This window comes from Anomalospiza imberbis, chromosome 3 (genome assembly GCF_031753505.1).
Source record: "Anomalospiza imberbis isolate Cuckoo-Finch-1a 21T00152 chromosome 3, ASM3175350v1, whole genome shotgun sequence".
Lineage (NCBI taxonomy): Eukaryota > Metazoa > Chordata > Aves > Passeriformes > Viduidae > Anomalospiza > Anomalospiza imberbis.
Genome location: NC_089683.1, coordinates 12,978,447 through 12,994,512, shown reverse-complemented (window position 1 = coordinate 12,994,512; position 16,066 = coordinate 12,978,447). Strand labels below are relative to the sequence as shown.

At 35.7% G+C, this 16,066-nt stretch overlaps 1 protein-coding gene across 1 annotated transcript in view; it reads right to left on the bottom strand.

The window, feature by feature from the left end:
* The window catches only part of NBAS (NBAS subunit of NRZ tethering complex), a 158,525-nt gene that overhangs the window by 105,497 nt on the left and 36,962 nt on the right, over window positions 1–16,066 (bottom strand). The window contains exons 22-29 of the mRNA XM_068183435.1: window positions 9,560–9,643; window positions 8,979–9,132; window positions 7,501–7,686; window positions 6,317–6,490; window positions 5,226–5,359; window positions 4,434–4,496; window positions 3,572–3,694; window positions 1,983–2,085 (exon numbers count right to left, since the gene is read on the bottom strand). Of these exons, the coding sequence (XP_068039536.1) occupies window positions 1,983–2,085; window positions 3,572–3,694; window positions 4,434–4,496; window positions 5,226–5,359; window positions 6,317–6,490; window positions 7,501–7,686; window positions 8,979–9,132; window positions 9,560–9,643 (1,021 nt within the window). The remainder of the gene's footprint in view (window positions 1–1,982; window positions 2,086–3,571; window positions 3,695–4,433; window positions 4,497–5,225; window positions 5,360–6,316; window positions 6,491–7,500; window positions 7,687–8,978; window positions 9,133–9,559; window positions 9,644–16,066) is intronic.

Sequence of the window (16,066 nt, the reverse complement as noted above, 5' to 3'; positions counted from 1 at the left end):
CAACTGTCTTTTTACAGTATTACTTAAGACACCAAAATATACCTACATTCTGAGGTGTTAGTACGATGTGAGAATCTGAAAGGGCAGTTCAGTATTAAGACCTTAAAACCAGCAACATAAAAGAAGAAATTCTGTATTCCTAAAGTAACTAAAAATATTTAGAACTGAGTACATAAGATGTTCTTCAAATTCCAATCAAGACTTTCTTCAAAGAATGCAAACTCATAAAATGCTGCATCTGCCACAAAACACCTGATTTATTTCAAGGTAGAAATTTTGCCCAATTGAAGACACTTAATCTCAATTCCTTAAAAAATATTTTGCTTTTTTCTTGAGCACAGTTACATTGTGCTAATGAAAAGGAACCTAAAAAATTTAATCATTACAGAAACATCACAGCTGCAACAATACGGCATTTATCAAAGGTTTAAAAGTTCATAACAAATTCAAGAGGATCAATGAATCATAGAAGAGCCAAGGTTGGAAGGGATCTCAAAACATCATCTGGTCCAACCTTTCATGGGAAAGAGAGCATAAATGAGATTGAGATTATTTATTTCATACTTTATTTCTAGGAAGAACCTCCCCAAACCATGTCATGCTCTGGAAAGGAAAACAGTGCAGTGCTTCTTAAAGAACATCACACAAGTGATCTTCCCTTTCACAACATATCAACCCTCAAGGGAACAGCAAGAGATGCAAAATATCACAGCTGATCCTTCCTCTTCAAAGATCACACAGAGAACATTTACCTCTCTCAAAATTTATGAAGTCAAGAGGACAAAATTCACTATGCATGGAACAAGAAGAGAGTAAGCATCATGCTAAAAAATACACAGGATTGCAAATTCTTACTGTCTCATCAATTTATCACTTTTGAAGTTATCAAAGTATAATTGCATATGACAGAACAACATTTCAAAGCATTTTCAGCACATCTACGTAATTTTTTTCCAAAACCCTTTCTTGTGTTTGTTTTTAAATCATGTTTCAAAGTTAAAAAAAAATGTTAACAGAAAACTTACATTAAGATCTGAATAAAGCAAATGCCTTATTTGCAGAGTGCTCCAGTATTACAATTTCTTAACATGCACTTGAAAAAAATTTCAAGTACACTAAGTTGTAGCCTACCACAAAACCATGACTATTAAACATGTTGCGGTTTTTCTAGCTGTACAACTAGAGAAAAAGTGACTTTTCTCATATAGAAGTTGAATAGCATTGTCTTCTTCCTCCTTCTTTTTTTTTTAGTAATTTGCTTTTAAAACTTCTCCTAAGACCTAATCAGAGGGGTAGGAAAAAGCAATTAATTCTGTAAACTGCAATAAAACCTGCTTCTGTATAAACACCAATTATAAGTGACATACCAATGCATCCGTAATAAACTGCAGTACATTGAAGTGAAAATGTAAATAAACAATGTATGTCACAGCAAATTCCACATCTGTTAACAGCTGTCTTTTGCAAATTCTCTTGACAGGGGTTTGGACTTTATGCACATGCAAGGGTTTTTAACCTTCATTCAAATTAGATTTCTCATCTCACATAATTTTACTTCAATTACAAGCAGAAAGTCCATAATCCTATAATGATCTTGGATAATATCATCAAACCAGAACTCCATGTTTAAGAAATGCTTGAGTGATGATAACATTTTATTTTCATGAGTCTGGAGTGTTTATTGCTAAATACATTTGTACAAAGAATTACAGGCTATGTAAGAAAATCTCACAAAGTTGACTCAATTTCTAAAAAGTTGAATTTTAGTAAAAGATAAAATACACAGTATTTACTAGAGAAGCTTTAGATAAAATTAATAAGCACCAGAAATGTTTTACTTAAATAAAATATTCTGAAATAAAAAGGCAGTAGATAAACAAGTAACAACAGAGAAAAATGTATTTGCACCTGTAAACAACAATATGAAATAAGAATGTGTAGCTTACTTGGGACATAAGTCAGTAAGGAGACAGAAAACTCACCTCGTAGCAAGTATCTGAATGTAAGCACCTATACACTTTCTGCTGCATGTCCAACATATCCTGGAGCAATTCCTTCCACTGCGTCTCACCAACGGACGGTTGCCTACAAACATTTTTTTTAAATTAAATACTCTCTTCCCCAACAATTTTAAAGAAAAGCAGTAGATTTCCATCACCAAAAATATAAGTTTTCTCAAACTTTATTTCAATATTTAATTAGAGTTTTAACCAGAAGTGATTTAAAGACAGAAGGTTTTTAATATTAATTAAAATTAGAACACTGTCTACGGGATAAAATTGTTTGAAAACAATGCAGTAGCCAAAGTTCTTTTTTTGTTTTCTGTGGGATAAAACAGGGATTTAAGCAATCTTTCTCAAGATCCCCCAAGTAGGTTTTGATAACGCTCCACAATGCATCAGGAAGCTGGAAATGCTATCTTCCTGCTGATCTGCAAACTGCAGGGTAAAACCAAGTCTGTAACAGCAACTGAGGATAATTAAACTGGCTGTTCATTATAGGCAATCTCAAAGGACTAATCAATGGCATGCAATCACAGGAGAATAAAGCTGCAACTTGATTTTGTTTCTTAAAACTGGGTGGTATTCAGATTCTTGACCCTCTGGATCTATGAATCTCTGTTTATCCACAAAGCATCAACTTCTTGTGCTCTACCAAAACTTTCACTAGTAAAAAAAACTATGAATGTTTTTTGACATTATCTTGAGCCTTTCAGATTAAAAAAAAGCCTTTTTAAATTGCAGGAGTAGTTCCAGCTAATAGTGATTTTTTCATGTGGCACTAGCTTTTACTTTGGCAAAACAAAAGGTCTCCAACAGAAGTGGGAAAAATCAACATTTTTCCTACAGAGGCATTGTCTTGATCTTTCTAAAGAGAGGTTTCTAAAAGTCTTAAAAAGCTTTAAGACTGCTAAAAATATAAATACCACTCTACCATCACAGATAAACTGTTGTGCATATTTGCTTTAAATAAGGAAGACAAATCACCCACAGTTATGGCTGGTTTTCCCATGATTCAAAATTTTTATCTGCTTATACCAAGAGCCATTTAATAATTCATATGCAGTTGAAAGATGAGTCAAATGAAAGATGAGTTAAACTAGAAAAATTGAAAAATTATACTGGGAATATATTATACTGGTAGAATCAATACCTAAAATCAATAAATTACCCTATTACAAGGATTCCAAGAAAACATGCTGAAAAAACCAAAGAATTATTTTACAAATCCTGCACTTGCAATAAAATTAAATAAGTCTTAAAGGATCTTTTTTACAATGTGTTAACTTTCACAGTTCATCATCCTGCCGTATTTTGCAGCCAGTATGCATTTTAAGCTTGTTTACTTGAAGACGAACATACTGCAGCAGGTTTGAAGGCAGGCAGAGATTTTTGACTGGGGAGAATGCAGCCAAAACACTAATCATGTTAATCATCAGTTCAGCAGAAGTGTTTATGTACATTGTCTGCAGGGTGACAACCTCAGTTCCCTACGGGCACAAAGCAGGCAGGCAGGCTCTGTTACCTCACTGCCCTTCCCCTCTTCTCCCCACTCCCCTTGGAATACTAACTTGCGACCTGTGTGCCTGGTCAGCCTGACCATCAGCTTCCGAGCCTCCTCTGCACTGTCCTTGGTGTCCTTCACAAAGGAAACTGGCTTCTGCAGGCCGTGCTTCTCCAGCAGCTCCGCCACACTGCAACAGAGCCAGCCTGTCGGAGCCCTGCACAGCTGTGCAGCTACTGCTGCAGCAGCAGGACTCTGAAAGCTCTCTCAAAACATGCACTGCAAATGCAAACAGTCTCCAGAAAATCTCTTACAGTATTGATCAGCCAGAGTAACATGACCTACATTTTTTAAAATATATGTATATTAATAATACTGTAGGGTAAACACATACCACCAATACTTGATGACATAGCTTCACAGTTTCAGTCTTTAATTACTCAAAGCATTATAGAGTATCAAGATCAAAACAAACTCCTCAGGTTAACCCTGTTCCTCCTCGCCAAAAAACCCCACCAAAAATAAAACAAGTAAAATAAAAAATCCCCAACCAAACAAAATTTAAATTCCCTAACAAAGATTTCAAAAAAAAAAACCCACCAAAAATAAAACAAACAAAACAAAAAATCCCCAAACAAATAAAAAAATCCCCAAGAAAGCCCCCCACAAAAAAAAAAGAAAACAGAAAAAACAAAACACAACCCCCTAAACTTTTATTCCAAGAAAAATATCTCTAGAGATTTATAATACTCAAATAGATAAAAACACTTAAAATTTCTATGTTCTGAATATAAAAAACATTCAGATAATCTTGTTGACAGATTAAAAAAAGATAAATATTTTTGCTGGTTTCTTATCATAAAGAGTTCTTGGCTATGCCTAGTGATTTCTGTGGAGAATACACTATTTATTTTAGAAAAATTAAATACCTAAGAATTTGTTCCAGTTCATCTACTTCATCATGAAGAGTGTTAGTTTTATCTGTTTCAGGCCTGCAATGATATCACACAATTAAATAGATACATACATACTCCTTATAATTTCCTATTGTAATTCATATTACATAGATATGAAGATAAGCAGTCTGACACACTCCTTGATTAAAATCAAATATGTTTACTTGCAAATATTAAAACTGTTGGGCTTCTTGCTGTAAAGACAATTAAAATTTAGAGGGTCCCTCAGTCTCCTGAGAGCAAAGGTCTTCCTTCTTCCTCAGACTTTTCTTAGGCTCTCTCCTTCCTTCATGTAAAAGATACTGGAAGAATAGTTTACACCTCACAGATCACAGGATCCTCTTCAAGCTTTCACTTTCTTGAGCATTACTTGTCCCTCAAAAGTCTTTTCTATTTTCCCTCTCTCACAGGGACATATTGCTGCTTTTAAGTTAAGAGCAAGATGCCACTATTGTAACAAAACCAGTAAGACTGCCCTAACACTTGGTCTCAATTCATCAGACTGTAAAAGTCTAAGAAACAATAGAGAAGCCTTGGTCTAGGCTGCTACTTTAACTCTTGTTTTGCTGCATTAACTGGTAGAGTATGTACACAGCAGAAGCATAGAGATACACACATTACAGTCATGGCAGCTCAGAGGTGAATAAAATATTCCAGTAACTCTGTCCACCCTTTAGTAACTTAACAAACCTTTTTAAAGCATTAATTCACAACTATATTTACTATTTCTAAAATATTTACAAATAACTAGCTGAAAATGTTTACCCATATCCTCTTTGTGGAAGGCATTCCAAAATATCATAACAGAGAGAGAGCTGGTCATCTCGCTCACAGCTATAAATACACTCCAACGCTGTAATCATAAGCTGGTCCTGATCAGGAATAATTTTTGGCTGACACTAACAAGAAAAGAAAGTAAACTGGTTTTTATTTCTTCCTTCTAATTCAACAGTTAATTTTCTTTTAAATATAAAAATATGTGTACTCCAAGTAAATAAATTATCTTCAGGTGCAATTAGAATGTCTCTTGCTAACAACCTGTTAAAGTCACAACCAGAAACTTATCTTGGCTAGTTTTCTGCAGTGCAGACACTTGAAAGAACAGGGGTATGCAATTATACCCTTTCTGAATTTGAGAAGTGGAAAAGGTGCAGGACAGGGGAAGGCAACTGCTGCAAACATTTGTCAGACTCACTTAATATGTACAACAGTACCAACTTACATAAAAGAGCTGTGGTTGTGCTTTGCTGGTTGATTTCTGTCCATATACTCAGAACATTTAATAGCATGCAAGTATGTGCTTATGTGCTCTGGAATAATTATTTAAGCCAAAGAAGCAGCATGAAACACTCACACAGAAGGCAGCTTCAACCCTTACTCATTAAACTCTCACCTCAATTCTAATGGCCCTCACTTTATTCTTTACATGTGCAGCGGAAGGCAGGAGAGGGGGAAGTAACTTGAAATCTACTCCTACTAAAATTCCTCAAGAAAAAAAGTGAGATCATTAAACTCTTTCATATCCACTTTTTATAAAGGAAATATGCCAGGAATTTATTTTAAACAGGTCACCAGGAAATTATTTAGAAGAAGAATCCATTCAATAATTTTTATTCTTCTAGGCTAGAATAATTATTACATTAGTTTGACAGTCTCATCAAGGACAGTTTAGCTGCATTATAATGTATGGTAAAAAACTTTTAAAATCATGTTTTCTAAAACATAACAAGTCCTGGGTCCAAGAAAACTGGAAAGATTAGAAGGATGATCTACTTAAACAAACTATTTCTGAATTCATCTCTTCAGGACAAGAATTTCCAAAGAAACCAGCAGAATCAACAGAGCTCTTTACTTACATCAGGTTTTGAATTCTGAAATATCTTCAGAGGTAGAGTCAAATTTTCCTTTGCCAATGTTACTAAGTATTCTTTAAAAAGATCATTTGCTAGACCAGGGGACTGGTTTTCACAGCGGTGGAGAAAAGGGATCATCCACTGATAAACATTCTTCACATATTTTTCATCTGAGGACTGGAAAGCACGAAGAGTTACAGAGAGGAAATATAAGAACAGGTCCAAAACAAGTAGGAAAAGCAAAAAACAAAGGGAACCTTTTTTGATCAATGCAACTGAAACAGTTATCTTCACCTATCACAAAGAGATCACTACATCATGAAGCACTGAAACAATCTTTCTGCTACCCAATGGCTTGGGGAAACTGAGCAGAACAGGAGGAAAGCCCATTATGTGAGGAAAGCCTGTCTTCCTCCTGCAGCTTCAGAATGAGTGAAAGACCATGCATGTCAGAGTAGCACTGCTTTCAGTAATTCAGCAAGAATGCAAGATAGAAAAATAAGTGATGAGTGGCTACATAAATCCAAAACCAAAACAAACAAACAAAAAAAGACAACCCAAACCCACCTCCCCCGCAAAATAAAAAAACAACCAAACAATTAAATATAATTTCTGAGTATTTTCCTATTTTCCTCTGCTGCTTATGTGCTCTTCAACTGAATTTCAGATTCCTGTTCCATCTCTAGCTATTTTTCAACCCTTCCAAGAGGTCTTTTTCTACACTGAAATTCCATACTCAAGCTCAATACAGAGACAAAAACATACATCTGGTGCAGAGGCAAATATAAAAATTGCTTGACAATATTTAAAGACACCAAAAAACATCCAAGAAAAACACTGAATGTTGTATCTGCAGCATCATTAAGAGCTACACTGAAGATCCTTTAAAAAAAGGCCAATGGAAAGGGAATTCACAGCTTTCAAAGTAAGATTTATTAACATTGAGTCCTCAGCCAGGGATAAAGTGGGTCTTTGAGAAAACTGAGCAAATTTAGCTTTTGTTAGAAAAAAAAAGAAATAAACCCTACCACCAAAAAAAAAAAAAGGAACTGTGAAAATGTAGAATTTTTATTGAATTAAAAATGGAGGTTCACCAGAAAAATGAGTGTCTTTTTATACATAGCATCCAGGGACATCTGAGTTTCTGGATTTCAAGGTATATTTACTGATTTATTCAAAATACTTACATTCTTCATCAACAGTCTCAGCTTCTCAATGTCTTTCATCTCTAGAAGTTCCTTCAAAGTCAAAGTCCGATCACCATCAGTCTCATAAACCACTGTCTCAAGAGTGATCAGATTGTCACAAAGCACCTGCAGACCAGGAATGTTCCTCTCCATGCCAAGACGAACAAGGGACAGAGCACAGTCAACCTGAAAAATAATATAAAAAACACTGCTGTACAACTGTTTGCCAAACATCAACTTCAATCTTAGTCCTGTCTGAGCACCTGTTTTATTCCCCTGCTGCTTAATAGGCAATTTGAAGTTCCTAAAAGTCTTTGTGGACTTCATATTCCTAAATGGATTGCCCTTCTGAGCTTTATGAAGACCACATAAAATGCTTAATCTTAGGGAATGATATTGTTATATGCTTTTAACCAAGATGCATCATAAAGATGCATCATTATTAGAATATTAGTCCTCCTGGAGATCACACAGAGCTCATCTCAGTATATGGAATATGAAGGATTGCTTTAAACTAAGACAATCAGGTAACTGACATGCAGTATGACTTTTCTAGCTGACCATGATTTAGTAATTTTAATTGTTGCATTTTACATCACAAAAACCAATGACAGATTTCTCCAGTCACTGAAACTACTGTTATATGAAAGGTTCTGTTTTGATTTCAAAGAACACAACACTGCCTGAGAATGCAACTGATTTTTATGTTATATAATTTAATTGATCATTGGAAGTTGCTTTTAATTCCATACCTACTGATTGGTTGTTAAGATCACTGGCAACTATATTTAAAAAGAGCCCTGGTGGAGTCAGACTTGCAGAAACTCACTCATCAGAACTAACCATAGCGATACATCCAGTCACCCTCCTTTTCATGCAGCTAAATTGGCGTGAGAAGCAATAAAATACCAGAGTACACGAGTGATGAGCTCTGTTCTTATGTGCAATAGAGCTTCAAACACTTTTAATATATAAAGAAAATCAAGCAGAAATAAGTTGCATGGTAGTCCCACAGACACACAATAAAACTGCCAAGAAGAAGTCATGACAGGACCATTTACTGACATGGCAGTGACACCTATCAATATACATAACACAGCAGCATGCGACAGGTCATAAAACGCGTTCCCAACGTGCTGCACACAACTTTCCCTCCCTTAGTTACAAACTTAAAATGCAATGGTAAACACTTCTCTTGGACTACAAAAGACCTACTGTCTGCTATGGTAAACCAAATGAAACAGAACCTAGTGGCTTCCTTATTCATTTCTATGGATTAATTATTTGCCTGAGTAAACTTTAGAGCAAGCCTAAGTACACTGCAGAAGAAAAAATAAGTACTTCAAAGGCCATAATGAAGTTGAGACAGAGTGTACATTACTGAGGGAAAAGTGTCCTATTAATATGAATTAAGACTGTTAAGGATTGTGTTGAAGAAGGCTGCTAAGCCACCATCATTTCCTCACTGCTATTCTCACCTGCATTGCATATTCTTCAATTTCTTGTGCTCTGCTCAAATACCAATCAGTGACGAGATCTACAGAAAGGTCAGTAGTCCTGTACTTCAGTAACTCAGGTTGTTTTTCATACAGAAACTGGCCTTCATCTTGCAAAGTGGGTTCAATAACCATCCTTTCAAAAAAAAAAAGTATATGTTTAAGTATATATTTGTTTACCTATATTTTTTTAACATCAGCCTTTTTCCTAAAACTTCTGAAAGAAAATTATACAATCAGCCTACCATAGTGAGTGTTAGGTTTTGTCAGCAAATGAACTACTAAGAGATTTTGAAGAGGAGACAGAGCATGAAAGAAAGAATCCTCTCTACTGAACTAGTAAGAGATTTCAAACATGTGACAGATCATGAAAGAAAGAACGCTCTCTACTGAAGATCCGGGTTTGCACAACCTCTGCTTTCCATTTGGCTCAGTCAATCTCCCTTAGAAAGCTGAAAACACAAGTTAGTGTGTACAAAAATACTGAGTCTTACTGGGTCAATTCCCACATTTTAAGGATTAGTAAATAAATTCTTTATACTTTTGCTTTTATATCTACTTACCTGCATTCTTGTTTTTCACACCAGTCTTCTTCACGATGTTTCTGCTCATTCCAAGGAAGAATTTCCAATGTCCCCTTCTTGTAGCTGGTATGACAAAAAAGAGAAGCTTTACATCATTTTATGTACTTTCAATTTATTATAGCAACTGAATTAATGGAATGCAAAGCATACAAAAATAATTCAGTGAATTCATAATAAGCATGTCAGTCAATTACAGTATCAATTATTTAAGATTCATTATTTCTTAGTGCAGCTTTGCAAGTGTGGTTTTGCCTGTATGTTATCCATACAAACCCATATTCTACCTATACCATTAAAGAGCAAATAAAAAAGATTAATAAATTTTGTTACTGACCATGCTTTAAACAAAGGAAAAAACTCATTATATATTTTCAGAATTTTTACCATTTCACACTAAGTATTCTGACTTCATATGCTGTCACAAAAGACTGAAAAGAGTAAAAACCTATGATATTCACAACTTGAAAAAAAAATACAAATACTCAAATTTTACCACAAATCCTCATACTGAGACTACATATGCCCTGCTGTGCTGACCTTCTCAAGTTTAATGTGAGTTTCTGACTACAAACTTCTACAGTGAAACATCCTCTAAATACTGAGGTGGAAGAAAACAAAAAACCTGTTTAAGATGCAGGTTAAGAACATCATGGATTATTACTAGAATGATTAGTTATGGCTTGGTGTAGAAGGCTAGCTGCTTATGCAGCATAAAACACTAGAAAACCATGTCAAGCTATGCAGATCATAAACCAGTGGGGTTTATGAAGAGAAGAACTTCATAGGTTCTGGCACTTGTAGAAATAAGAAACAAACCATGTACAAAGTAGAGACATTAGAGGTGCAGCATACCGAAACAATAAGCTATTTTAAATTTAATTCATTTTCTCCTGACCCTGAAAATAAACAGCAACAGCTATACTACAAAGACAATCCCAATTTATAAACTAACAAATGACACCATCTTCACATACCTTGAAGAGCAGCACTGTAACTCAGTAGCTTAAAAAAAACAGAACTCCAACCAACAAATCAATTTCACAATATAGTAAGAATTGAAACAAAAAGCTAAAAATAAGTAACTCCATGTCATTTAGCAACAGCCATTAAACTCACTGAACAAAGCAAGGTATGGCCATAAACTGCCCTGCCCCATACACATACATATATCACCCAGAAAACTAGTCACTCTTTTCTTTCCCTCCTCTGTGCATTAGCAAGCAATACTTTGTGTTTTAACACAGTCATTCTAATCCTCCAAATTATACATACTGTAATAATCCAACAGTGAAATGGTAGAGACAGGTCTGCAGAATATAGAAGTCAAACAAAGGAAGGGATGAGGATGGAAAACTGCTACTTCCCATGTCAGAGCTCTAGCAACACCTGCTTTCAATCCTAGTTCACCTGAACAAGACACTCTATGGCTGTCTTTATAATTATGCACCACGTAGCAACATCATTAAAAAATAATTAATAAAGAAATCTCCAAACTAACATTTGTGGTATAAACAGGAATAAAGCCACTTTCTTATTTTTGAAAGATTCATCATCAGCCCACACATTTTGGGGTGCTGTGGTTGTTTAAATCTTAAATAACATAATTTATGAATATTTTAATGCTTAAAACTGACTTCATAAACTAAATTAATATAGTCTTATTTCAAATGTCATGCATGAGAATGTTATTATGGAAGTCCCAGTTTGTAATGAAAAAATTCTCTTTATCAGCTGAAATGTCAGCTACCAGAAAAACCAAACTGTGATTAATACTGTCTTCCAAAATATAAAATCAAGACAGTACAAGCAGGACTTGATATTTCAGTGATATTACTCCCTTTTTCTGTGTTCTATTTAACAGAAAAGAAAGCGGAACAAAATTTGTCTAAGACAATTTCATCTCTTAGCAAATTTTTCCCATTCATTTCACAGTAGGCTTAAGAAGGCATTTCAAGGGGATGTTGTTTGGTTGGTTATTTTGTTTGGGGAAGCAGGGGGTGTGAAGGCAGGGAAAAGAGTGGGGGTAAAAGTAAAGAAAAGTGGAAAGTTATAGAGACAGCTATAACAAGCTGTAACAGCATGGAAATTATAGAGGAAAACGCAGCTGCTCCTCCCTGCATGGAATGAGGTCAGTGTGCCAGATTTCCCCCACACAATATGTGCCAAGGGGGCCTAAATGAAGGGTGGAGCAGAGTGAAGACACCATGGCCAGGCTTTGCTGAAATCCTTGCAGAGGAGAGAATTCAGCAGTACTTTTTTAGCTGGTAAATCACAGAGCAGCTAAAACCCAAAGGAGATTAAGGAAGATGTCTTGCTATTGAATCAACCATGGCAAAAACACTCTGGACTAGTGCATATTCCCATCCCAACATTACATCAGATACTATACCAACATTCCCTGCTTCCAAGATACCTCCAACCTGCACTGAATAGGTATAAAAGTATATCCTTTTATACTAATTTCACAATTTCATTAATAAAGAGTGGAATTCCATAAACTGTAAGCCTGAGTCCTTCAAGGGGACTGGCAGCCACTGGCAGCAGGGAACTCACTTGAATAAAGGTGTGCAGATGCAGGAGGGGTCTCTGCTTGGTGCAGAACTGCCCTCCAACCTAGCACCCCTCCATGAAGAGTCCCCATAATGGGTCTCAGACTAATCAAACATGAAGGGTTTGAGGAGACCTCCTGTTTTCATGTGACAGGGAGCTTGTTTGATTTTTCAGTTGGTTGACTGGGTTTGGGGTTTTTTATTGATGTTGTTCTTTTGGGAGGAATTAGGTGGGGGCTTTTTAATATTAACACACCTTAATGGGGAAAAAAAAGGTGCTCTTATACAGCAAAGGTCAGACAAAGGTTTCATTTCAGCAGCTGTTTCAAATGTCTGCAAAACTGTAGCAGAACTACTATGACAGAATAACATTAAGAGAAGATTTTCAGGTAACAACTCCAATTTCATATTACAGATATCTTTTTCCTCCAACATTAGCTCACATACTAATGTCTTAATTATTTCTTCTGTTTCCAAAATTTGTAACACACTTTGTTAAAATTATTTGATGTAGTCAAATCCTACAGGCCCATGTGAGATTATTTCCTTATTAGTAAAGCAAAAAAAATAACAATTGCTTTTTTATAAACTACAGGGGCAAGGAGATATTCAGCTGTTGGCAAGGACCAGCTGGCAATGGAAGCTCTAAAAGCAGCCTGAGGGCCTGAGCAGTTTCAGAGGCTAAAGAATCAGAAAGCAAAGAACGTGCACTAGATCCTGCCCTTCCCTTGGTCCCATTCCTTCCCACAGGTCACTAAGAACAGCCCAAAAAGTACCAAGGAACCTGTTTAAAACAAGGTCTGACCCTCTCTATCAGTTTCTCTCACTCACCTCTTGGCTGAGTCTCCATCGCTGGAAGGTATTTAAAAGACATGGAGGTATGGCACTTAGGGACATGGTTCAGAGATAACTTGGCAGTGTTAGGTTTGAAGCTAGACTTGATCTTAAGGGTCTTTTCCAACATAAACTATTCCATTATTCTACTAAAGAGAATACAAACTGTGCCCCTACCACTCTCTTTCAAAATCTGGCTTTTGCAAGAGTATCTGATGCCTTTACCTGACAGAGGAGCAAGATGGGACACACATAGTAAGTAAATAATTACAGCAAGACCCCTTAAGAAAATTGCAGCACATATCACTTATAGTATTTACTCTGAAAATGAAGTCTTGTTCCCAGTAGTTACCTGCACTTTCATGACTGTCTTAAGTAAGAGCTTTCCACCTGAATAAATCTTCCTATCTAATCTCAGAAGCCCAGAAGAAAACTTGGGGAAATTTTCTTTGGTTTGGCTGTTCTTCCAGTGGTTGCTTTGGTTGTTAATGAGAGAAAGAAGCCATGCAAAATAGTAAGGAAAGAGGCGCACACATTTAACAGATATTTAAACTTTAACATTCTCCTCTTTAGAATAACAAATTATTAAAAGAGAAAATTACTACAAATAAACAGATACAGATGTTTAGAATGCAAATTTAAAACCACTCCTGCATGAATGAGATCTGAATGACAAGGAACCAAGACATCTCAAAATGCACACACACAATCCTAATTCTATGATCCCTTCATATGGGATTGGAAAGGAAAAAAGAAAAAAAAAAGTTAAAGAAAAATCTACTGACCCAAGCCTATACTGCCAAATACCACACTGAACGCATTCTTCATAATTTTGCAGTCACATCCACCTTACTTGCCATAGATGTGGCGAAGTTACATCCAGGACATATAGTTCCAAATAAGAAGTCATTTCTTTACAGATTCAGTAGCACAAAAGGCTTACCATTAAATTTGGCAAAACTTGCATATTTTTAACTGGCTTACGTAGCAACACAAATTACATGTTTCTAACCTCCAATTATTCGTAACATAGTTAAGTTACTTCACACACTCTGATAAACAATTATTAGAGACTAAAAAGTTTAATTTTTATGCAAGTGTTACTCACCCTAAGTCAACAGTTCTTAGCAAATGCTTCTTTTTGCAGACATGCAATTACCCCATTTCCCTAACTATTTTCAGAAAATAATTTGCATTTCCCTTTTCCCATTTAAAAATTTATACTTTCTTCCCAATCCCTATAACACAAAAGCCACTTGGGTTTGCCCTTAAATTCCAGCTGCTTCAAATATTAATTTTAAATAGACTTTAAAATAGAATCCTTTCCAAATACCAGAAGTCATGAATTACATACAGACAGAATTAAAAATAACTTCCCTAACATCCCCAGTTCATAGCATCAACTGAAGCTGAAAGTTTACTGCTTAAAAAAGTAATGGTTAAGAAAGATCTCACTCAATTCAAGCTCCCAGGCTTTGCCCTCTGTGAAAGTTCCTTTCCTTCCCCCTTTCCCTGCAACTCCAAAATCCATCAAGGGACAAAGCAATGTGCAACTCTGACTCTCTCTGGCTGTTTTCTCAAAAGAGTACAATAAAAATAAAGGTGAAAAGTACAGAGACAAGCAAAATGAATGACTAGAGGCAAGAAGTGTATGATGTCTGTTTTCTAAATGCCAGAGCAGATTGAAGAATCCTAGAAGAAAGAAACAATATGCCAAGACTGATACCATGTTGTTCATGTGATCATTTCACTTAAATGGGAAATGATATTTCACTGTACTTACTTCCTACAATACTGTAAATACTGATGAGACTGGGCCTCATTTACAATAAACAGCAGATGCTGTTCTAGGCAATATGTAGCTGAAATGTTAACTACCTGCTGCACAGCATAGAAGATAAACCACAATGTACTTGGGCTCAAAACCAGAATGAATTCCCAGAATAAAGTCGTGTTAAAGTTTACTACATCTAGAAACTATCTAGTTGAGGATATTTGAGCCATATATTATAGATGTATGTTATTTCTCACTTGAGAAACTTCAAGTAAATGTTGTAGTGTGCTTGTCTGTACCTATTTTCCTCTCCTGAAAACTACTGTTGGCCATTTGCCTTCTGGACAAATCTACCAAGACAAATATCATGTTTCAGCACAAGGTTGTGCTGAACCTTGTGAACTGAAACCCACAGTTGTCCAGACACCTCAATTCCAGAAGTGCTAAAAGCATACTCCAGAAGTCTTTCATAAATGCTTATTAACAGACCTACCATGAAACACTAAAGAGAAAAAGATTTTTCATTTCATGCGAAAGAATCGCCATGCAGTGCAATCTTAACTGCAAAATGTCTACCCCTATCTTTTTTCCCTTCTCACAGCAGAAAAAGTTAGAGTTAAATATTTTAAGTCAGGTGTGTGGATAAGCCATGGAAAATACTTTTTAAAGTATTTTCTGCTCTGACTCCATTTGCCTTTTTAAAAGTATTCAGGTTCACCACTGGAATAAGTTGAGAGAGGAATTTTAGAATTTTTAATTCTCATGAAGAGCCAAGCAGCATTCAGAAACCATCTTCTCTAAATGCTTAAAGAAAACACCACCAATAAAGATATAGCTGCAAGATTTTTAGATTTTTCATCCTAGTATAATTCAGCATTTATGTAAAGTCACTCTTAACAGGTAAGTTTTTGGTGAGCTCAGAACACACACACAAAAAAACCCTAGCAGAACCCACAGCACTCAGAGCTGACTCCTAGCTCCATTCACCTTCTCAACAATACTAATAAAATATGTAACTCTCTCTTGCCCCCTACATGACTGTATCCAACTGTACTTACTGTCTCTACTCATTCTGAAGAGTTAATAAAAACTCTCGTATTTGAAATTACATACAAGGACTGGAATAAACCAGTCTTGACACAAAGAAAGGATGAGACATCCCTGTACCTAAGCCCTTTATAAAGGCAAAGATTAGGATGGTGTATTTATCTCAACATTTATCACCAGGTTTGTTCTTAACAGATATTTATGCTTTAGCACAGACTATTTTTTTTCACCTCAGATTTCTACTCTCAGTAATTTTAGTGACTCATGGAGAAACAGAGAGCA